The sequence below is a fragment of the Vanacampus margaritifer genome, chromosome 14 (genome assembly GCF_051991255.1).
Source record: "Vanacampus margaritifer isolate UIUO_Vmar chromosome 14, RoL_Vmar_1.0, whole genome shotgun sequence".
NCBI lineage: Eukaryota > Metazoa > Chordata > Actinopteri > Syngnathiformes > Syngnathidae > Vanacampus > Vanacampus margaritifer.
Window position 1 is genome coordinate 9201452 of NC_135445.1, and position 23441 is coordinate 9224892.

Consider the following 23441-nt stretch of genomic DNA (forward strand, 5'->3'; position numbering starts at 1 on the left):
CTTTTTACATTGCCTGCAGCCTCATATTTTCACTGATTCATTTGATATCTGGATGCACAGGAAATGTGTCAGTTTTGAACCCATCATCATTCATTAGAGGGGAGAAAAGGGGGCTTTCACTAATCAGAGGATGGACAGCCGTGAATGAGCAGTGGCCTGTGAACTGATGCCTGCCAGTCTAGCTGTCAAATCCGACGGGCTGCTTCATTTCTTCAGCCTTCTGTTGGCCCCCGCTTGTCCGGCTGTCGACTGCTCCATCCCCTTGAAATGGCTTCCCAATCCCACATGGGCCACAATCACTTGCCCACCCCTCAAATTTTAACCTCGTGTGGCCGGAGCTTGTTTAAGTCACTGACCTATACTCAATTCTGTCAGTATAGTGCTAAACTCATCTTGATTATTTTGCCAACTTTTAAAGCAATCTGGGAATATTTACAGTACAGTATGACACAAATGACGTAAGACCAACATTTTGGTGAAAATTGTGCCCCAAAGTTTTTAAACTTTTCAAATTTAAACCATTATTATTTATCATGTAATCATATCAAAGGCGAGTTCCGATTTGTATACAGTAAGTGGGTGAAGGGAAAATAGCCATGGTTTTGATATGTCCTCATGTAACCTCTTATATAAGGATATGTTGTTGTCCTGAACTGTTGTACGAATCCAGGTGCCCAACAATTTGTAAATAAAGGGCGGAATCAGCCTAGGAATTCTTCCTTGTTTATACTACAGCCTTCCCTGCTTCGCAAAACATGTTTTCGAGAGTGTCTGGGAGAGGGCTTGGACAGCCCGGTTTCTCATGCTCACAACTTTTTGTTAACGAATAAAAGACGGAGCGGCACACGGTCCGGACAGAGTCAGCTGTGGAATACGTACGATTGCCCAGCCGTTTTGCAGCTCGTTCTACCCGGACCGTGGGCTCTCCAGTCTAGTGTCAAGGTAAGCGCTGATGATGATCATATTATGCTCCTTGACGTTGTAATGTATTGATTGCTGTTTGCGGGGAATAAAAGGCACCATTATTATAGCAAAGTGAGTTGTATTTATTGCTGTTTGCGGGGAATAAAAGGTACAATTATTCTAGCACAGTACAGGTGTTGATTACTGTTTGCGGGGAATAAAACGTACGATTATTCTAGCACAGTACAGGTGTTGATTGCTGTTTGCGGGGAATAAAAGGCACAATTATTCTAGCACAGTAAATCAGTCTCTGTGTATTCATTGTTACCGCCGATCATTCACAATCCTGCATAAAAATATAAAGGTGAAGTAGTGTTTTCCACAAAACAGTGGGCTATGTGCTTTACTGTTGTGTGCTGATCCCTACGGCACCTTATGTTATCTTCAGTAAAGACAACAGCAAAAAAGTACCTCAGTTGATCCAACGTAAGCCAGCACTTTTGGCATTTTTCAACATTTAAGCTTACAATATCCACCAAGAAAATTACAACAACTTCATTTAGGGTAATGGTGAGTTGACTATTTAACAATTCGTTTTTATTTGTTTCTATGCTAGCTAAAATCTATCTTTACATTAAACATGTATCTGACCTGTAGCACAATAAAACTTGACAGCTGATGTAGATTACCAGGCAAAAATATTTATTCTGTTTTAAGTGAGATTTGACACTGCTATTGGTTTTGTTTTGGTAGTCTGCTGTGTACTTCCTGTTTTAGTTCTATTGTCAATAGCTTGACAGGGCTCTCTGCAACAAGCATTGTGTAAACAAAGGACTTCGATTTGAATTCTCTGCAACTGGGGCATGTGAGTCCATCTGTTCCTGATGTTTGACAAGAACGAGCACTGACTGAAGATGTCGCCTGCAATGCTTCTTATGCTACCCGCTAACTAGCTAGCTTCTGACTGCTTCGCTGCCCCATCCGTGTCACTTGTGATCAAGAGGTAGTGTTTTATATTTTAATGTAACGCTACATTTGTGGTTGATTTTGATGTCAGCGCTCACAAGTTTTTCGACACCATTCTCATCCTACCATCATTTTAATGGCTCGTGCTTTGTGCGCTATGGCACAGACTTCTCAAATTGTAGCACCGGGGTCATTTAATGCCATTAGTTCAAACCCTGACTCACTTCATCAAGTGATATGGATCTTTATTCTTCTGTAGAGTTGTTTCCCCCCCAAAACCTTCAACAGATTCAATAAACGACATCAAACAGGATCTAATAAACATTTAATTTATAACGAATGTTTACTTGTTGTCCTTTGCCACATTAATGTGGGAGGAGTGTGGAATGGTGAATTCAGTTCTCTGAAATTGATGAGTATGCAATACGCTTATCATTTTTATGACATTTTTGTAAATATTTGTATTTTGTATAATATTTAATAGGGATGGGCGAGTGACGATACCATTTATCGGTATTTGTGACGGTGGCCGATACAAGTATCAGCTGCCCTCGTGTAGTCATTTTACGATCAAGAACTAGAGATTAGAAATTAGAAGACTACAAAATTGCCATTCATTTTGTGAACTTTAAGGGGAAATGCTATATGATAAAATGCTAACGTGAACTGTGCACCCAAATGCAATAAATAATTGAGGACAGTCAACATTAGGTGAATTCATAAATTTGTTGTCCTTTACCTTACTTTATTTGAGAAAATATTGATGATTTGCATTTCGGAACTTCACTTTCTGTTACCATTTGAGGTCCGCTAGCTAAAACCTTTCTATTTTTATGAATGAAGCTCCGTTTCAGTCACAATCAGACTTCCACATTAAACATATTGCTAGTACTCTACCAGTCAAAGGTGTACACAATATAAACAAAGTCATTACACTGTAATGCCAATCACGAGTAACTTGCTTGGCTGACTGTATTAACTCATTATCATTTTAAAAGGTGTGTGTGTTTTTTCACATCTACTGAAGTTACCTAAATTATTTATGATTGAAAATGATCTCTATTTTTAGTGTCACTACCATCTATCCACTGTAAGATTGTTCATTTATTCCATCTATTAGAACCTTTTCCACTTATAATTGTGTGTCTGGCTTACTTGCCACAATCTTCAGATCCGGTGGCTTTCATCAGTTTTTCTTTAAAAAAAATTGAATTATGGGTAAATGACATAGCAGCAATCACCTTCAACTTCTTCTCATCTACTGTAATCTCCGGTTCATAAATTTAAAAATTTGCGAAACATGGATAGATAGATGGTTGATTGTCTTAGGTTTTCTAACCTTTCCTAGTAGGGCAGTTCTCAAGCATTTTCATCATCGTAAATTTCAACTCTGGCTTTTTTTAAGCCAATCTGTCCAATGTCTCTGTCTAACAAGATATGAAGAGTAGCAGCAAGTGAAGCGATTTGCAGTCTGCGAAACAGTCAAGGGACATATGTGAAACAGGCGAGCGCAACTCGTGACAGATAATTGGTTGGTTGAATTAAATGCATTAGGTTCTATACTTGTTTTGTTTTTTTCTCAGAAAAAAAGGTTATATACTTATTGTGAAAAAGAAAAAAAAATACAGCATTCTTTTCCTAGGTAGTTTAATTGCCGTATTGGAGACCTAACGTCCTCATTAAGCATGGATCAAAGTGTGAGGTGCAGGAAGCAGTGGCATGGAACCAGAGTGTGAAACCGACAGGATTAGTGTATGAGAGAATAGAATTTAAAAAAAAAATACAATAAAAAAAAAAAGAATAAAAAAGGATTAGTGTATGGGAGAGATGTTCTCTCAAGCGAGAGCATGTTTGATGTCTCCCACACGGCTAATTGTAGACTGACGAATCCAACTTTTAGGAGTGCGGCATCTCCGAGAAATTATAGTGAGCTTTCTTGTCCTTGGCTAGCTTTCCAGATTTTTTTTTCACCCCAAGTAATTAACAATCGGACACTGACCTTTGACTAGAGAAAGAGAGTGACTGAAAAAGTTAACACTGTACGGTGTTGATTTTAGAATTTCACCAAGCTTGCACTTTGTTTCTTCTTTTTCTACCAACTCGGATGGATGGTTTTATTAGAAACATGTATTCATTCGCACATTGTTCATGTAAGTGATGTGACTATGTGCAACACATTAACTGTCTGATAGCCCCTTTTTACATTCCACATTTTTCAGCCTGAGGGCCCAGTCTCAAACACAGGTTTAAAAAAAAAAAAAAAAAAAAAAACAGGTAAAAAAATTAAATAAAATACGCATGCGCTGACCAGAAACAACATGGACTGGAAACTAAATACTCACTATTGATTAACAAGTGAGTAAAATAAGGGAGGAAAGATCTAAAAGGCTCAAATGCATGATACAAAAGTAGAAATAAGCTATTCCAGTGACAAACCATCACCATTGCAAAACCTGAAGTCCAACAAACACATAGATCAGGACAAACTGGACCCTTTATTCAAAAAGGTTGTCAAGTCCTGTCCATCAATAACATCAATAACTGACATTATCTGGATGGACAAGACAGCTTGACAGTTTTTGTTGATGGCTTAAATGTTGTCTATCTGTTGTTATATCTGGATTTTATTAATGTTTTTTTTAAAGAGCAAATATGTAAAATAAACACAGTGATTTCCTAGCAGAAAGTTCCAAATAGAAAAAAATTAATAACGACGACAGTGAATCCTCACTTTTCGCAGTGGATGGGGTTGACACCTGCCGCGAATGGAGAAAATCCAGATTTTTAATTACCAAGATGCTATAAGATGGCATCAGAGCATTTATTTTTTTATTAGACAAGGCTAAATTAGGCTCTTCCCCTCTTGTCAACAAACTTATTTGGCCACAAGATGACACCAAGGCAATATCTTTATATTAGACATGGCTTTGGCCAAAATGGTCGTACACTCGGTTTTACTGTAGGTAAAAACTGGACAAACAAAATAAAATTTTACTAATTGTAAATAATGGCCACGCTCCGCCAACTGCTAGTTCAAACACATAATTTCCGGTATGTCATTTTCAATTGGTATCATAGATATGTGAAATATGTCATTAGGAAAATGTAAGTTAATGTAAGATTTGTTTTGAAAAGCTATTCATTCCTTGACAGATGAATTATATGAGTCAAAATGAAAAAGAAATTGAAAAAAAAAAACAGGAACACCACAGTATTTAGTGCAAGTTGGTAAGAATCACACAAGACCGTGTATGACATCCACAGGTCCTGATCATCTGGTCAAGGTACAGAGAGATAGAATAATAGAACAATCTCAGTGGAAAGAGATAAATGTTCAAAGAGAGCTTTTCTCTTTGTCTGACATACCCAAATTCATGCCAAGAGAACTGATAGAAGATAATCACGTAAAGAAAGGTTAGGTGAGTCAGGCGCCAAATCAAAATGAAAGAGTAGACCAAAGACAGCAGAAATAAGCAATTCCCACTCAGGAGAGATGAACAGATTTAAAACACTGCAGCCACAAGTCCATGCAGAGACATAGGGGCTGTGAGGTGGGTGAGCACGTGCCGCCGAATGATTTATGTCTGTACAGGGGGAACTAAATGTAGAAACAAGATCAGAGCACATTCTGAGATGAACTCTAGACTTTGCGGACTGCTGACTGATAGTTGCTGTCTGCACTCCACAGTGGTAAAAGATGATTCAGTGGGACAGATAAAACCAGAAATCCCCCCCAAAAAAAGACAGTGCTCAGTTCATGAATTGATTCTGCTCCGTGACTTTGTGAACCAAGGTAATGATTCCCATTGAAAAACATTGAAATACAATTGAACCATTCTATCACCAGAACAAAGTTATATTTAAGCTTATTTTTTTTCTTTTTTTTTTTAAATCTGTATCTGGTTAAAATCAAGTACTGTACAATATATAAATAAGTGAAAACACATTTGATTAAAAAGAAAAAACTAAACAAATCACTCGGTCTTAAGCTTTTTACATACAGTATTGTATGCTTTGGAATCTGCTTTGCATTGTGGGATGTGGCAGCCCATGTGGTTTAGCAGGATCTTATATCATATCTATAGCTTTTTTTCCCCTCTTTCTCCCCCGCCTCACTTACATCTTTTTCTACATGGTGTCGGCAGGATCACACCCGAGAATGAGGCGCTTCAAAGCTGCTAAAGTCTTGGAAAAACGCTATCGCTTGCAGTTTTCACGTTCTTTGGAGCCATACTGACAAAAAAAAAAAAGGACGATTCTTGCAGTGCTATCGAGCAATTTATGTTAGTGAAACTGAAGCCTTTGGCGGTCACGCCAAGACTGTTCGTGATCCGTACATAGTGGTATTCAAATTGGACTCTGGACTCACAAACTCAGATGAAGTCTTTTTTCTTAATATAGATTTGTTTCCCAGGTGGATTCTAGTCACCAAACAATTGTGGAAGACATCATCCTTTTTTATTTATCAATGTAATCATTATCTCATGCGTAAAAATGTTTGGAAATTGAACCACTATCTGATGATTTTTGGCAAAAAGGTAGCTATTTTTTGTGACACTGACATTCTTCTAATGCCAGATATATGCCTTGGCTCAAAAAAAGTTTCCATAAAGTCAATAAAGTTTGGGAAACACTCATATCAGGGACCCTGTTCTCAATAAAATGTATAGAACAATCTTGTAAAAACATGAGTCCTTCTAACATTTCACATAAAGAGGACAGCAGTGTCAAAATGATACAGGTTCACTCAGAGCAACCAAAATTCCGAAAAACAATCTCTATGCCATTCATGCACACCAAATACAATACCTTTCTTGTCCAAAAGCCAATTTTTAAAACTATATTACGGGGATGGGAATCTCACCAACTCATGATTTAATTTCCATTCAGGCTGTTTACATCTGCATCCCGCTCGATCTAAAAATGAGCTATGGGAGCAATGTGTCTGGTCACAGTAAATGCAAAGTTTGCTTAACAAGTGATACCAAGCGACACACCATTATTGGTACTTCTGTGCAGGATTAAATCTCAAGACATTTTTTGAAAAAAATGTGCTGCTCAGGGTCAGAAACCTTGGTCTGAGCTGCAGGTTATCATAAATCATCCAAAAATGTCTTACGATAAAACAATGGACTATACAAAGGTGGCCCTTGATGAGCCCTGACCTAAAACCTTTGAGACTGCTGGAACAGTTTGTTCACATCAAAATGTATGTACTTATTCCAATGTATTACTTTAGTCATTTTCTTTCTTTAACAATGTGGGTACCAAAATTTTTGCCAATGTGCAGTCATTTCTTAAACAACAAAAAACTATGTGTGCCACAGTTAGATCCTTCCCTCCTCTAACACACCTGATTCAAACGACCAGCTCACCAGCAAGTTCTGCAGGTGCCTGATCCTTTGAATCAGGTGTGTTGGAAGAGAGAATCATCTAAAACATGCAGGACTGCGCCCCTCAAGGACCAGAGTTTGAGAGCTATGTTGTATGCTTCTGTGTGTGCAGATAGCAGATAAAAGTCTGTACAAGAAAAAAAAAAAAAAAAGCAAGCTGCCATCTTAACGACGATATTGAGTTACAGTTGTCATTATGAAGTTATCACCTCCAGTCAAACATGAATCATGCAAGAGTTGCCATGGGCATTTAAACAGCGTTGTTGAATTATTGGACTACAGTATTTCCTTTTTCTGTGTCTTAGATTTTGAAGTAAATATTCAATGCAGAGTAAATAATTACCTCTTGGCGTTTCCCTGTGGACAGAGTTTTGTTTAGGACGAGTGGCGGTGGTTTTGGGTCATACCTCACATTCTCGGGAGCCTGAGATGGTGTAAGTGCAGGTTCCGGTTCCATTGACAAGCACATCCATGGCCTCTGAATTGTTGGGTTTATAGTCCACATAGTACTCCTGCAGGGGAGAGCTCAAAGTACGTTCTGTTTCCTTTGACTTCTTGCGCCGCTTGCGGGCCGTCGATGAATTTTCCTGCAGTTGCTTCACACTGCTAGGATAGCGTTTCCACGACACGTAGATCACTAATAGGATCATGGCAACAGATAGAAAAAGGGCAACGCTTCCTGCAACAATCTTATGAAAGGACACAGGCTCCAAATCTTGATCTGGGGGAAGTGCCACTGGCTGGGTAACAGCTGATGAAGTTGGGCCCCTGATAGATCCTTCAGCTCGCTTTCCAGACCGAGTGGGTGAAGCCAGAATTGCTGGGTGATGTTCAGGCTGCTCAGAGACATTGGATGCAGTGGGAGGAATGCTTGCGGTGAGCATTGTCACTTGATTGGATTGGCAAACACCGAAAGCTTCAACAGCATCCATCACTTTCTCACCTTGGGCCTTCTTTGGAGAAGCACATATCATAGTGGTTTCTTTCGCACCCCTAAATTTTCTCAGCCAAGAGACAAGAGGACAAATAGCTGGACCGCAGTCCCAAACATTTCCAGCCAAGCTAATTGTAGTGACAGAGACCCAGGCATCAACCACCTCTTGGGACACATTAGTCAACTTGTTGGAGTCCAAATTGAGAGTTTGCAGGTTTGGCAAATACTGGTAAATAGCAGGATCCAGTTCTGACAGATCATTCCCAGACAAATCAAGTTTTTGGATGGAAGCCCAAATCCAGGTTAGGCCCTGGCTCATGGAACGAATGCGATTCCACTGTAAGTAAAGTGCCCGCAAATTGTAGAGACGAGGGAAATGTGAAAAATTGATCTTGGAGAATTGGTTATGTTCCAGGTGTAACTCTGTGAGCTTGACTAGGCCAGAAAGCGCATTCCGAGTGATACTGCGCAGGCGGTTGTAACCCAAGTCAAGAAACTCAAGATTTCTGCAGTCTTGGAAGAGACGCAAGGGGAGGATCTTTAGTGAATTTGAGCGTATGTGAAGGCTGAGAAGCTTCCGTAGTCCTTGAAACTGCCCTGACTGCAACACTTCCAGTTTGTTGTATGACAGATCAAGGTTACGCAAATTGGGCACAGGATGGAACGTAGTGTTGTGAAGTAAAGTGATCTTATTGGAGCTCAAGATCAGTTCTTTTAGCCTGCGAACTCCCTGGAACGCCATCCCGTCGACAGCTGTGATGTAATTGTGGTCTAAATAAAGCCAGATGAGGTGGTTCAGGCCAACAAACTGGCCGGCTCGAAGGTTCATGAGGCTGTTGTACCTTAACGACAGGCCTTCGCAACCTCCTGAGAGGTTCTTGGGGACGTCACGGAATGCACTTGACTCACAGTACACAATTTTTCCATCGCAGCGGCAGCTCTTTGGGCATGGACGCTCTGTTTGAGCCGGGCTTGCTGCTAGCCACACCTGCATCAGCAGTTGGAGTACTATCCAACGACGTTGCAGAGCAGAGCCTGCATGGAAGGAAAGGAAAGCGGGAAAAAATCAGATAAGACAAAGTTTACAAAATTTAAAACATATAGCAGCAATATGTAGGTTTTTTTTTTTTGCTTTGTTTTTAAAATGTACAGGTCTCCTCTTCACAATTGGGCATTTCGTTTTTTGACAATGATATTAGTTCAGTATGTTACGTATGCACCACAAAACCAAGTCCCATACACTCAATGGCTACCTCAGTTCCCGGACGAGCCCCCATCTTTATGCAGGGACGGACTGGGAACATAATTCAGCCCAGTAAAATATTAATCAACAGACGGGGAAGGACGACAGACATGCACCAAATCCCATTTGTCGACGGGGGGCATATTTCTGGCATTCATCGAATAAAATAGCATAAAATCAACTAAACGCCCCGTCATATTAATTAATCTTATTACTTTTTTTTTTTTTTTTTTTCTGGAGAGCTCAGTATTGTTCATTCAGTCATTTTACCGATTTGACATTACTACTTATTACTATTACGGTTGTTTGACTTCTATGTCATGATAAATACAATTTTTTGGGTGGCGTGACTCCGTGGTAGTGGTCGTCTCGCAACCCAGGGGTTGTGGGTTCGATCCCATGCCGTTGTGACCACGTGGACGTATCCTTGAGCAAGATACTGAACCCCCAGTTGCTCCTGATGCATCAGTAGGTGAATGAGTAGTCGAATGTAAAGCGAAAAGTGCTACATAAATGAAGTTTTATTCCCCATTTCAAGGTCATGCTCATGATTGTACACCTATTTTCAGAGATATTATTAAGTTTCTTCAATGACCAAATTACTCCAAAGGTAGCTTGCCCACATGTTTGTCTCAAGCACACAACCATGTTCCCATAGCAAAGAGTTCTCTGCTTCAACAATCACCATCGCAACAGATTCAAATGATTTGAAGCAATAAATAACTTTGCCTTTACCGCCTCATGGCCCGTGTCAGCTACCTGCAAATATATCTGTATGGCTGGCATTCGACGCTTGTGAGAAATCCTTTCCTCAGTTAATCCACTCAGTGTTGATTGCTTTATCACATTTTCTGTAGCGCCACTCTCTCAAACCTAATCCCACAATTTCCTCTTCCCTATAGACCCCAATGGGGAATCACAGTTTGTTTTGTTTCTCATATATATACAAATTGAAATGGTCACAGCTCTTTACCATTTTTGTAGTTTTATAGGAAATTGAGAAAACTGAACCATATTGGAACGCAACAGCAAGAATAAGATGCTAATAGGCAACATTGAAGGCAATTGAGAGTCTTCTGCATTTGCTTTGTGGCATGTAGCGCTTTTCCACAGTAGAGATTCATTTTAATCAAGAGAAGACTGAGGGTAGCAAGTAAAAAAAAATTGATGTTCCATAATTATGACATTCTCTAAAGAAATGTTTTTTTAGTTTTTGTTTTTCATGTACATACAGCTTTCCTAGCCAGAGTTAGCTATGGGCGGGGAAGGGGGGGGGTGGTGTTGGCTAGGTAGGTGGGGCTTCTGTTTCAAGCAACCCACTGCCTGGAAATGCCCCCCGCCCCCAGCATAAATATTGTGTTGCGTTTGTTCCAGGAATTCATGCTTTTCAGTGTGCAATGATGTTACAAGTACATACACAGTTATGTCATATTTTGTAAGTTAACGGGAATCCTATATCTCAAAAACTTGACGTGATAAGAGAAAAACTGAGCTCAATTTTGGAATCTGCACCCAATTACTTACAAAAAACTGTCTTCCCCAGTGATATGAATTTCTGTTCAAATATTAAGATTGAATTGAAATTTGGTCGTTCAATTAAAATTACAAAATGCTAAAAAAAATAATAAATACATTTTAAAAAAAAAAGGAGTACTGGAGGGGGCTAGACATTTGCTTTATGACTGCGAAATAAAAGTCCAGTAAAATGTTGAGTGGCATAACGTCATATCATTTCTTGTTCAGAGGGGAGAAAGTCATTTGCATTAAAATTGTTCCTCTTTACAGAGTCACTAATGATCTGTCATTAAAATATATTGATTTCCCCTTGAGAAGGTGGTGTGGGGTTATGGTGTGTTCGGGGATGGCCTTTCATACTATTATCAAACGACGATATAAATGTGAGGATGTGAATTATGCATAAAACTGGTTTTCAAAATATATGATATGTAGGCAGGCACCGTGCTGGACATGTTAACTCACTTAACCCTGGAGAACCCAAGAACCCTTTTCTTCTTTGGAAAATTATGAATTATACATTAAATGACTGCTATAAGTTCACTGAACACCAAAATATATGTTTTTTCAATTTTAACCCTTTATTCCTTAATTTAGGATTAGGGCGAAATTTCACCCTTTTGGGATTTAGGGCTATCATTTTGAAAATTTTGAATAACAAAAACAGTCAGTAAACTATTTAGAATTTAAGAAAATAATCAATCAAATACACAGCTACATTGAACAATATAATTTTGTTTTGTTTTATTTGTTGCATTTTAGAACTGGATTTTGAATGTACAAACACACTTTGGCCAATGGAAACAAGAGCACAGGGACAAAATCACTGCTGGAAAAAATAAATAAAGGTCTTTGTTATTTGAGTGGCAGAATTTATAGGGGCCAAATTTGACCCCGTGGGTTCTCCAGGTTTAAAGGAATGAGTCATGTTTAGATGGAGTGTCTGATGACCTTGCTTGAACCTGTATTCTTTATGGATACTTCCACTAGACAGCGTTCATGGCTTCAGTTTCAGCATAATCTCTGCAGGATTTGTCAGCGATAATTCTCTAATATAGAATAGCCGAGAGGCATGATTTAACATATGCTTTCTAACATAGCCATTTCGTTTCTAGCCAAGCATCTGCGTATCCCATATGTGTGTTGGATGTGTTTGCGTGTGCTTGTCATCGTACAATACAGAGGGAAACATTATTTTCAGAAGAATCTTTCATCATCCCTCGCAGATGGAGGGAACAGTTGTATATACATCATCAATCATGTTATTTGTGATGCTTTCGAAAATACGACAGTATAAGACTGATCCCATGTGTATAGTGAAGTAATTGTAATACACAAATTTGACTGTGGGAACGTGTGTGTAGGCCGTTAAAACTTTTTTTTTCCAATTTAGATTTTAATCCCATGAGGTTGCAGATAACCCTCAATTGTTGTATTTCCCATGCGCATAACAGATGTGACTGCCTTCTTACTCATTCTAAGGCTGCCTCATAAGATACCTCCCACCACCCTTACTGAAACCTTATGTGGTTAATGAGTGCTCTGTGTGCTAATGCCTCCTCTAATGGCATTCACCAAGGTGCAAAAGTCACCCTCCGAGGTGTCTCTATTACCCTTTACCTAATGTACTATTCTCCATAGCTTTGTTCTTCTCCTGTAGCTATTTGATGCACCTTTGTTAGATTTTAAATCCAACTAAAATCACGCAGCCTGTTCTTAACCTTTGCTGCAAATTCACAATTTTACTAGTTGTTTTACATTTTTATATTTCATGTTTGATTTCAGCTCCATTTAACCCTGGAGAACCCACGGGGTCAAATTTGGCCCCTATAAATTCTGCTACTCAAATAACAAAGACCTTTATTTATTTTTTCCAGCAGTGATTTTGTCCCTGTGCTCTTGTTTCCATTGGCCAAAGTGTGTTTGTACATTCAAAATCCAGTTCTAAAATGCAAAAAATAAAACAAAAAAATTATATTGTTCAATGCAGCTATGTATTTGGTTGATTATTTTCTTAAATTCTAAATAGTTTACTGACTGTTTTTGTTATTCTGATTTTTCGAAATGATACCCCTAAATCCCAAAAGGGTCAAATTTCGCCCTAATCCTAAATTAGGGAATAAAGGGTTAAAATTGAAAAAACATATATTTTGGTGTTCTGTGGATTTATAGCAGTCATTTAATGTATAATTCATAACTTTCCAAAGAACAAAAGGATTCTTGGGTTCTCCAGGGTTAAAATGGGAATTTAACTTTTTGAACATTTAACATCCAATATTATAATGCTGTACTGTATATCCGTGCCGCTCATTTATCTTTGTCATTCCCTTCAGTTGTCTAAAACGGATATCCCCATTGTTTTGTCCCACTATTGCGCAGAGCCTGTCCTGGTGACCTACGTCCGTTTCTTCTTTTTTTCCCTTTTTTTTTAAATCATCTAGAAAGCAATCCAACGTTTGGGCTATTTGCATGTCAGTCACACAGTTGTCATTGTGACTCATTCGATAAACCAATTAAAAATTATTTATCTTTCTGAACATTTAACATTCAATATGGTAATACCGTATATTCGCGCCTCTCATTTATCTTTGTCATTTGGTTTAGTTGTCTGTGTAGAACTAATATGGATGGATAATCCAATTGTGAGAATGTGCTTCAAATATGGTGACATTTATACGAGACAGTCCCATTTAAATATGAGTCTCGTGTCCTGAGACCCGGCGTATTTCGCCAGCCCCATTGTTTCATCCCACTATTACAAAGGTCCCGTCACGGCTTCCCGGTATTTTTATTTTTATTTTTTATAGTTCAGTCAGCAAGCCAATTGTTTGGTCCATTTGCATGTCAATCGGGATTCAAACGATAAACCAATTAAAAAGGAATTTAACTGATAAATCACAAGCTGATGTGTTTTCTAGAACTACTTCCTGCTTCTGTGTCTAAAAAATCATTGGAAATGTTGTCCTACTAGCCAAATGTTGCGGTCCCCGGTCAAACCCAATGCAAACTGAGCTTTTCTGGTGGCATTTGCTCAATATTACAATGCGGCTAGTAACTCTTTGACTGCCAAAAACGTTAAATAACGTTTAGTAAAATCCTATGGAGGAGTGCCAAAGACGTTAAAAGACGTTTGTTTCAAAACAGAGGTGAAACTAACCATTTTCTATTGTTGATTACTGAAAAACGGAATAAGGTAGAAACAAACTTCTTTTTTCTGATGAAAGATGAGAGTCCAATCTTTCATCTGGTAGTATGTGTGTTTCCACAGTCCAAACACATAATTTTCTGTGGACCTTGAAAGATCAGTCAAAATGCTTAAATCGGCTGACACCCACGGCATCCCTTTTCTGAAAACGTCTGGCAGCCAAAGAGTTAAACGTCACAGCAAGCTTCCGATAACTGCCGGAACCAGGTAAAAAAGGTTGGATAATGTTCATCCTAAGATAGATTTAGTATTAGCAAAAGTGATTGCACAACCAGAATGGCTAGCGGTTCAATTTGGTCTAAATCATTCCTGGTGAGAATTTACTGTAGGCTGTATTTGATTTTCAGCTAAATTGTAGTGTCGCTGTTTTGGATTTTGAAAATCTGGTGACCCTCATTTAAAGGCAAACCAGTATAGAACTAAACCATTGCTGTCCTCGTCATGGCAGTTATTTCTGCCTTACAGCCTTAACACGTGGAGACAATGAGTGCACTTTACTGCGGCCCTTTAATAAAAGCAAATGTGGCTAATCAGCTTCACGTATGGGCTCACTAACTGCTGCACTGTGGGGGCACAAGTGCTATTTGGTGTAAAACTAAAAGTATTGTAACTTCGCACCAGACACCACACTGAAGCGGATGATCACACAGTGAACCCCTGCACTGGCGACTACCTATTAGTCTCCAATTATCTTTGGGATGACGGCAAGGCCTGCAAAGTTAGAACCATTTCAACTGTTGCTATGAAACAATTGCCTGCCATGCCTTTGAATTGGTTTCACTGCACTGAGACTAGAAAACAGCAAGAATATTTTTGTGAATACACTGCACACACACATACAAGAGGACGAGTGTGTTTTGCTTTTCAATCTTGTCTGATTTCCCTTGATAGTAACGGCTCCATGCAGGTGAAGTGATAATAAGACTCAGAATAACAAAAATAAACAGCCCACACGGTTTGCACTCTGTCCCCATCGAAAGTCAGTTTTCACAAAACAAAATTCAGAATCGGAATTACTTGCATAACAAACGTTGAATTCGACGCCCTCTTAAAATAATCGCCTAAGTAATTTTTTCTGATTTTTCAGGAAACACAAAAAAATTTAACTACTCGCATCATGAGTAGATGATTTAGGCCCAAAAAAAAAATGCAAAAAAAAAAAAATACGTAAGCAATTAATTTAACTCATTTGCTCCCCAAATTTTTTTAAACACGTTCTATTTTAAATTTTGCCATGGTGCCATGGTTAATGTTTTTTTATGCTAGAGCATACTCTAGCTCTTTCCCCCAGTGTTTTCACCAGGTTTGTGAATAATAATGAAACTTAGCTATATTCCAATGCTAATTGCTGCAAAATGGAAACAGATACAAATATACTTTTCTGTTCTTTTTTTAATTTATTTTTTAACTGATGAAAGAAGAGACTCTAATCTTTCTTTTGGTAGGTTCCATGTTTTTTATAGCAATAGAACACAATATTTTGTGGGCCTTGCAAAATCAGTCAAAATCCAGTAAAAAAGAAGAAGCCGGGAGCGAAGGGGGTTCCTTCAGTGAAAATGGCTGGGAGTGAATGAGTCAAGAGGAAGCTAACCTATATTTTAATGCTTTGAAGTGGGCTGATTGTGAGGTGTGCACACGCCAGTCAGTCAATTAGTTGGACTATAATGAATCTATGGAAACACAGCAGTAGTCTTTGGAAGTACAGCAATCCAGTGGACCCCCTGCTTTTCGCGTCCTGCGAACAGTGAAAAACCGCGTATAATTGACGCCAATTAAATTCTATTACATAAATAAACAATTCATATAACTTGTACATGGAAATTGGAACGTTCACTTGCCTGAAAAGAGGCATGTTGTTGCTTATGTGGTCATTCAATATTATTTAAGTCATATTTGAGCCGCAGTGTGAGAAGAATGAATCAATAACTTGTTGTCACCCTGTATGTTGTGGATAAAAATCAGGTCTTGTGTGCTGGGCACACCTGCTCTTAGAGCATGTGTGTCAATGTGTAAAATAAATACACAGTCTTGCAACACAATGGAACCAATCACAGGTAGTTTGAAGCCTTGAATGAGCCGGCTGTATAAGGATAGAACAATGACTACAAAAGCTACAACTCTCCATGGTCATTACCTGTCTGAAGGATATTATGTTTGACTTTTGTGTCACAACAGCTGGTTTGCAACCAAATGTCAATGCTGGTTGGATGCTTCGAAGCTCAGATTTGAGGATTATAGAATGCTGCGTTTGATGTCAAACCTTGTCTATTTAACTCCAACTAAAGGGAGTTGGGCTGGTCTGTAAAGTCCTCTTCACTGTCATGTTAAACTGTCATGTCACGTCATATCATATCATGTTGTGTAGGCTAGTCTTGATGCAGTGATCAGGGTAGCAACAAAAAAAAGACATTTGTTTGGTTATATCGGGGCGACTAAACGTCCTCTTTGGCTCATGTCCACTTCTTTACGTTCTGTGAGGGCATCTGTGGAGGTTTTATAAGTTCATGAACATGTCCAGTTTTCTTTTCTTTTTTGACGAGACCAATTAGCATGACCAATTAGCATGACCCAGGACACGCTGGAGAGACTACGTCTCTCGGCTGGCCTGGGAACGCCTTGGGATCCCGTCGGAGGAGCTGGGTGAAGTGGCTGGGGAGAGGGAAGTCTGGGCTTCCCTGCTAAAGCTGCTGCCCCCGCGACACGACCCTGGACAAGCGGAATTGAAGACGGAACGGAACGGAACAATTAGCATGTGTGGAATTTGACTGATGCTTTGTGCGACAAATGGGAGGCGGAGTGTTGTTACCGGCGTACAGTATGTGACCTGCGACGATTGTGACGTTGACATATGTACCGGCATGGCGGGAGAGAACCCGTAGAAGAAGGCAAGTAGTAGGAGTTAGGACAGTCGCAAACGATCATGTTTTGGATACCAGAGAAAAATGAGCTGTGTTGGTGGCCCATAATTGTAGCTCACTGGTAGAGCTCTGGGCTCCCATACTGGATGTGTGGTCACCATGTGGGTTCAATCCCAATGTTGTGTGGATGCCGCCATAGTGGATGATTGCTTCTAGAGTGTAGTGTACATGCAGTTGGGCCAATATTTTATTTTTCATTTTTCTTGTAATGGTTTTCTTTGACGAAGAAGGTTGCAGTTAAAGCTAAGCCTGGCGCTTTGAATTATTTTATTTTTTTACATTGTCCTAGCATCTTAGAAAACATACATCATATCTGTCGCCGTATGCTTTTTTAATCTTACAAACATTAATACATGGAATTAGTAGTGACTGAGCATTATTATAGACCACATTTGTATTGATCATTACCAAGAGCTTGTTTCTGCTTTGCTACTTCAGATCTTACCAAGGTTTCGACTTTTTTTGTGTGAATTCATCAAAACGGAAGTACAAAAGATATTTACAGAATCAAACTACGCTTTTCCTCATGGGAACCTACATTATGTCATATATAGCGAGTGAATGAAAGTAGGTTCCCTTTGCAGCCTCATGCTCAGAGAGAAAGCACCAAATGAGCTAGAGGCCTCTTGGGACTCAAACAAAAGTGACTTTAGTTATATTGTCAATAAATTTAAGAACATGTTGTGACATAGAACTGTTATTATGTGAAAGGCAAGTTATGGGCTTAGTGAGGTTGCTGGGTTCACTGGGCTTTAATGTCAGGTACAACTAAGCATCGTTGGAATAGAAGTGGAATGGCACGCCATCTTGTAACTCTAAATGACCTCGTCATATAATGCAATAGATTCTCACTTTTATAAGCTTTCATAGCCATTTATCACATTTGGGGGGGATGCTATTTTTATTTGTGCATATTAAAGACATGATATTTCTCTTAAGGGGCCCAGTGACCCCTGCCCTAGCATCTTCACCTGACATTTCAAGAATACTGCCGCAGAAGGTCATCTGTTGTCTATTATTGGACTAATTTGACCTTGCTTGCAAGCCATAGCCGACAGTATGAACATTATATGATATAACATTAAGGATTTTTGGGGGGGGGGGATAGACGGGCAGCTAAAAGATAAAATCTGGTGAAATATGTTTTGGATGAAAAATGTATGGAGTTTTGCTATAAGCCCTTTGGTAACAGTTCTGGCCAGATCTTTAATGACAAGGTCCATGAAACACCAGTGTGTTGCATGCTGTTAATGAAGAACATCACAGACAGCTACACTGGTGGATAATTACATTTCATCCCTATATAAATAATTGAGGGAAACCATATGAAAAGCGCATGATTGTGATAGATGTGAGGATACGCTACCTGTATACGTTTGCCATAAACCTCCCTTCACCACCACGAACATTCTGACACACTATTTAACAAACAAAAAGGCAGGCTGCCATGATTCACCCTCGGGTGACTTTCTTTGCACATAAATTGCATTTAAGCTCCGAGAGCCATACAGTGTAGTTTTTGCGCGCGTGCTGCTGTTGCTTATATTGATGCGGTGCAGAAACCCACCGTGGGTCAATATATCACGCTGCCTTACAATTAATGGCATAGCAGTACCAGTGAATTTGATCATCTGTACAGACTACTAGTTTCCAATGGCTGGGGGAGATTAGGCTACCACTGATTATACTACCGGGTAGGCAAATGATGGATAGCACGGTCTAATTATACATAGTGTAAAAGTTAGTGCGTGTGTGTGTGTGCGTGAGCAGAATATATTATCAAGAGTGAATCAAAGTGAGGGGGGCGAGCGTGTATATATATATATATATATATATATATATATATATATATATATATATTGCACTGATCTTTAATGGCCGTATTACTGGACAGACTTTTTAAAGTCATAGACAGGCACACTTTTGGATCATCGATGTGCTACAACCGGGTAGTATAATTTTGTTTCTACCAGATTAAGGACACCCTAGATTTAGCGGTGAGCCACGCTTTTATAACATTGACTGGCTTCCAACATTGATGTGATTAGCATTCCTGTGACTCCTGTCCATGTCAGTGAGCCAGCCATTCAAATTGGTAAAGAGGAAGGCGGGAGGGAAAAAACAACGATACACTTAATTTGCAATGCACACCGTTTGGGTTTCCGTCATTGAGTGCACAGGCTTGCAAATTACAAATGAAGTCCCTTTAGTCTGTAATAAACCTTACAGCCAAATGGGGGGTGGAGGAGGAGGGAGGCGGAGGGAGGTGAGTGCACTGCAGCGCTGCTACTGAAAATTAATGCACAGGATTCAGCACTCATTCTTAAAGCTTCTTGAATACGTTTTGACAGTGAATTCTGATTACGCTTTTGGTGCAACTAATTGATAAGGGCCAGAACGCATTGTAATTTAGGACTATATTAAGCGTTTCCCTTGCTATAGTATAAACTATCTGTTCATTGTTAAAGGGAGATACTTACCCATATCCGCGTATCTGTCAAGTCCAGTTAATGGATTCTGGTCCGCATGTCCGATAACAGGTATCGTCCTAATTCACAAGCCGGGTCTGAGCGCACCTGCCCCCCCGCTTGCTCGCCTGGGTGTGCAGTCCGGTTCAAACCCACCCAGCGCACAATTACCTCCACTTAAGGATGATTCGATTGAATGTATACAATCCCGATTCAAAATTCCACGTCCACGCGTTTGCTGCAAAAGCAACCGCCGCGTCCAAGTTGGAGCCAAACAGAAATGCCCACTGCAGCAGGCGCAGTCCCATCCAAGTGGACCGTGGCGATCTCCTCACGCACCTGAAGATTCATCACGAACCCCCGTCGCAGAGCCGCTCAATTAACGTAATATTATTCGATTTCCCCCCCAAAAAAAAGAGCAAACAGCCTTTTAGATTCCTCCCCCGTGCAGGGCAAAAGCTCGGTGTCGTCTGACTGGAGGGATGCTCAGTCTAGACCGCCCATGGCGCACAGAGCAAAAGTAACGCAGCTTTCTTCACAAGTCAACGCCAAAACTCACCAAATAATCCAATATCCAAAATATGCACCTTTTCTCGTACACGTGCCTTCCTCGCACACGCAGTTCAATCGGCGTGACGCTTCTTGTTAAATGCGTGCGTCTGCATCCCCGAGCAACTTTAATCAGGCAGAATCCGAATGCCCTCTTCTGGCGGCTCCGCAACCCACGCGCACGTCCCTTCAAAGTGGGTCCGAATAAATATTATCTGGCCAATATTGACGGCGAAGATCTACAGGGGGTGTTCTTAATGTCACGCCAGACTAATATCTTTATTTGTGTAGCCTACCGTAATAATGCAAACAGATGGGAAAAACAGTTACGGGAGGAAAAATATTTTCCAGCTCATCAGATGTGGCGTGTCCATGTGTGCACACATCTGTCTTTGTCTTTCCAACTTCTTTGATTAGGGAACTCGAATTTTCAATCATTTCCTTCTCGTAATGAGAGTTTGGTATTTGGAATTAATCTCCTCATACACCTGTCGTTTAACCTCTGACTGCACACATCAAATGTGCCACGACATAATGTTATTTTAAACTTTGGAGCATACGTTTTTTGATATTGTTCCTACTTGAGGAGCTTTCTAGATTAATTTTAGATTTGAGCTACATTGCTATGCACGACTGTATCATTAGATTTGGTGTTTTATTCATTCTGGCACGATTGTGAAGTATTGTAGCCTACCTCCACTAAGGCCAAATTGTTTAGAAACATTATTTAGTGCAAACTTACTTACTTACTTACTTTTCACAAAACCACATGATTCAGGGAGGATGTTGACTAGACAACAGGGCTGTAATAGCTATTCCCAGACTTGGACTTGTCTCAGAGTCAGCCATTAATCTCGTAAAATATTTGTATCTACTCGACTGAGTCCAACTACACAGTACATTTTGTAGAGTACATTTTACTCTAAAAAGAGTATATTTGGTTCTACTCTTAACACACTAAAATGTACACTTGGAAGATAGTAAAATAAGTAAATTTTACTCTAATTATTTTTACTGTGTACGAGAGGATTGGCCATGACAAAAACCTAGTTACTTTTTTTTTCACTCAGAAATTCTAAGTAAATTTCAGAAGGATGTTTTTTTAGTACATTTTATTAGTTTATTTGTTTATTTTTTTTAAAGTTACACAAGTGTTGAGAAACAAACTCATGACTTTCAGCTCGGGAGATTGCTACTCTACCAGCTGAGCTATGCCACTTCTACTGTTTGCTCCAAAAAGTGACAAAAAAAACGTTCTCTCATACGCAAAATATTTTACTCCCTTCCAAGTGTAAATTTTACTCTGTTTAGAGTGAGACCAAATCGAGTCTTTTTAGAGTAAAATGTACTGTGTTTTTATTTCTGAAAATTAACATCCTCCTTCAAAAGAAACTTCAAATAAAAATGTTCAGATTCTCAAATAGGCCGGCATTGACATTGGCCACCCCCGCTCTGCATGATGAAATTTCACAAATTTTGTGGTCGTACAAACAAGTATTTTTCTTTCTTAAAGTTTACTCTGTTATCTGGGCTTGGACTCGTACCTGGTGTACTCGGACTTGACTTGGACTCGACAAATTCAATACATTTTTTAGCCATAAAATTTCAACTCAAAGATCCCATAGTACAATATAAAAAGAAAACCCACGCCGTCCCTCCAACATCCCCATGAGGAACACACCCACACACACACGCAACCTGATAACTATGTAAAAAGACATGGCGGGGCACAGAGAAACCATGTGAGGAAAAGCACTCAGCCCTGGCAGATATTGATTTCGTCCTTGGCCAATGTAATCACTCTATTTTTTTCCACTCTTTTTTATTCTGGAACTTTTTTCAATCCCTTAATGGGAAATGTAATTTACACCGTGACTTTTATTTTACTTGCACAAAACACAGAAAGCAAGTCGACAAGCAAGGAGAAATGTCAGTAATGGACGCACAAAGCGAAAGTTGAGTGGCTTTTGTGTCTTGTTCAAGGGTATTTTGACAGTCATCAGGATACATACTAGCAATTCTTAAACAATTAATGGCAATTTTTTCCACAGCCAGACTCAATCTATGACTAAATGGTTCCAAAGGCTTTTTTTCCCAAACATATTTGCCCTTGTTAGTGTTTGCATGTAAAAATGGCTTCTATGAAATTGCTATGAATACCTCTAATACTGTACAGTTGTGATCTAAAACATTGGCCCAGTACACCCTGACAATTCAAACAGAGTTTTTAACCAACAAGTTAAGATGTAAAAAAAAAAAAAAATCAGCTTCCTGGTCAGTTTTATACAAACCAAATCTAACAAGAGAGTCTTCTCCTCCTCTGTTGTCATGACAACATACACATCTCTCTCAGTTTAAGAGTCATTTATCTATCAAGAAAAGGTTTTCGTTGGTAACAGTACTACTGTGGTTTGGAAAAGTTTTCAGAAACCTTTTACATCTTGCAAAGCATAACAATTTTACATCAACTATCAAAGGCTACTAATTGAGAACGTTTTTTGTTTAGTGATACAAGACATTGCATCAGAAACAATAGGAATGATTTCCTTCCTGTGTAAAAGAAATTTACATCAGCTAGGTAAACAAATGTATCTTTCTAAGAGTAGAAAATTGCATTAAAGTTTTTTTTTTTTTTTTTACATCATGCATAACCGCCTCTAATAGTAGACAAAGTCAACGTCTGCTCCACCTTTGATAACTCGATCACCTCTCTTGTCATCCCGTTGGGATAAAAACAACATTTTGTGGTTGGCTGTTTATACGTAGCACCCATTAATCACAGCTGTGTTGGGTGTCTGTTGCTCAGAGTACCCAATAAAATGGAGCCAGGCAGCATCTTCCTCATTGCTCTTGTAAAACTAAACGTCTTGCACTGTCCCTCAGCTTTAGAATCTGTTCATGCAATTTGGCTGATGACTGTACTTCTGGATGCGGTTCAACAAGCAGAGGCCAATCTGCTGACAGCACTGAAACAATTAATATCCTGTGAAGTTATGGTGAGGCAGCCAGTGCCAGACCACAGGCAACAGCTTGCATTTTCTTAAAAAAAAATGTTAACTGTGTCTTTTACACTCAATTCTTCACTCACCCAGTGAATCGCCTCTGGTCTCTTCTTTCTTATGACTGTCATATGGCAACATGGAACATAATGAGAGACTTGGATCTTTTTTTTCTACCCCAAATAAACATGTGATGAACTAGAACACAAATTGTTAGTCAGTTCTTCACAATTCTCTTATTGGCACACTTGATTTTGTTTATAAAGGATTTGATATATTCCAAAATACATATTGAAATGTGCCAAGTTTGTACCGTCCTGATTGTGTGTTGATATTGAGATCAAGTAT

At 39.3% G+C, this 23441-nt stretch overlaps 1 protein-coding gene across 2 annotated transcripts in view; it reads right to left on the bottom strand.

Moving 5' to 3' along the window:
* Positions 1-20212, bottom strand: part of LOC144034137 (leucine-rich repeat transmembrane neuronal protein 4) — a 102136-nt gene extending 81924 nt beyond the window's left edge. Inside the window, exons 1-2 of one of the 2 annotated variants that reach the window (XR_013288164.1) lie at positions 19558-20212; positions 7606-9231 (exon numbers count right to left, since the gene is read on the bottom strand). Coding sequence is in view for 1 of the 2 variants with exons in the window: in XM_077542699.1 (XP_077398825.1) it covers positions 7670-9231; positions 19558-19561 (1566 nt within the window). In the remaining variant the exon portion in view is untranslated. The remainder of the gene's footprint in view (positions 1-7605; positions 9232-19557) is intronic. The other variant, XM_077542699.1, reaches the window with a different exon arrangement.
* Positions 20213-23441: the final 3229 nt, after the last annotated feature.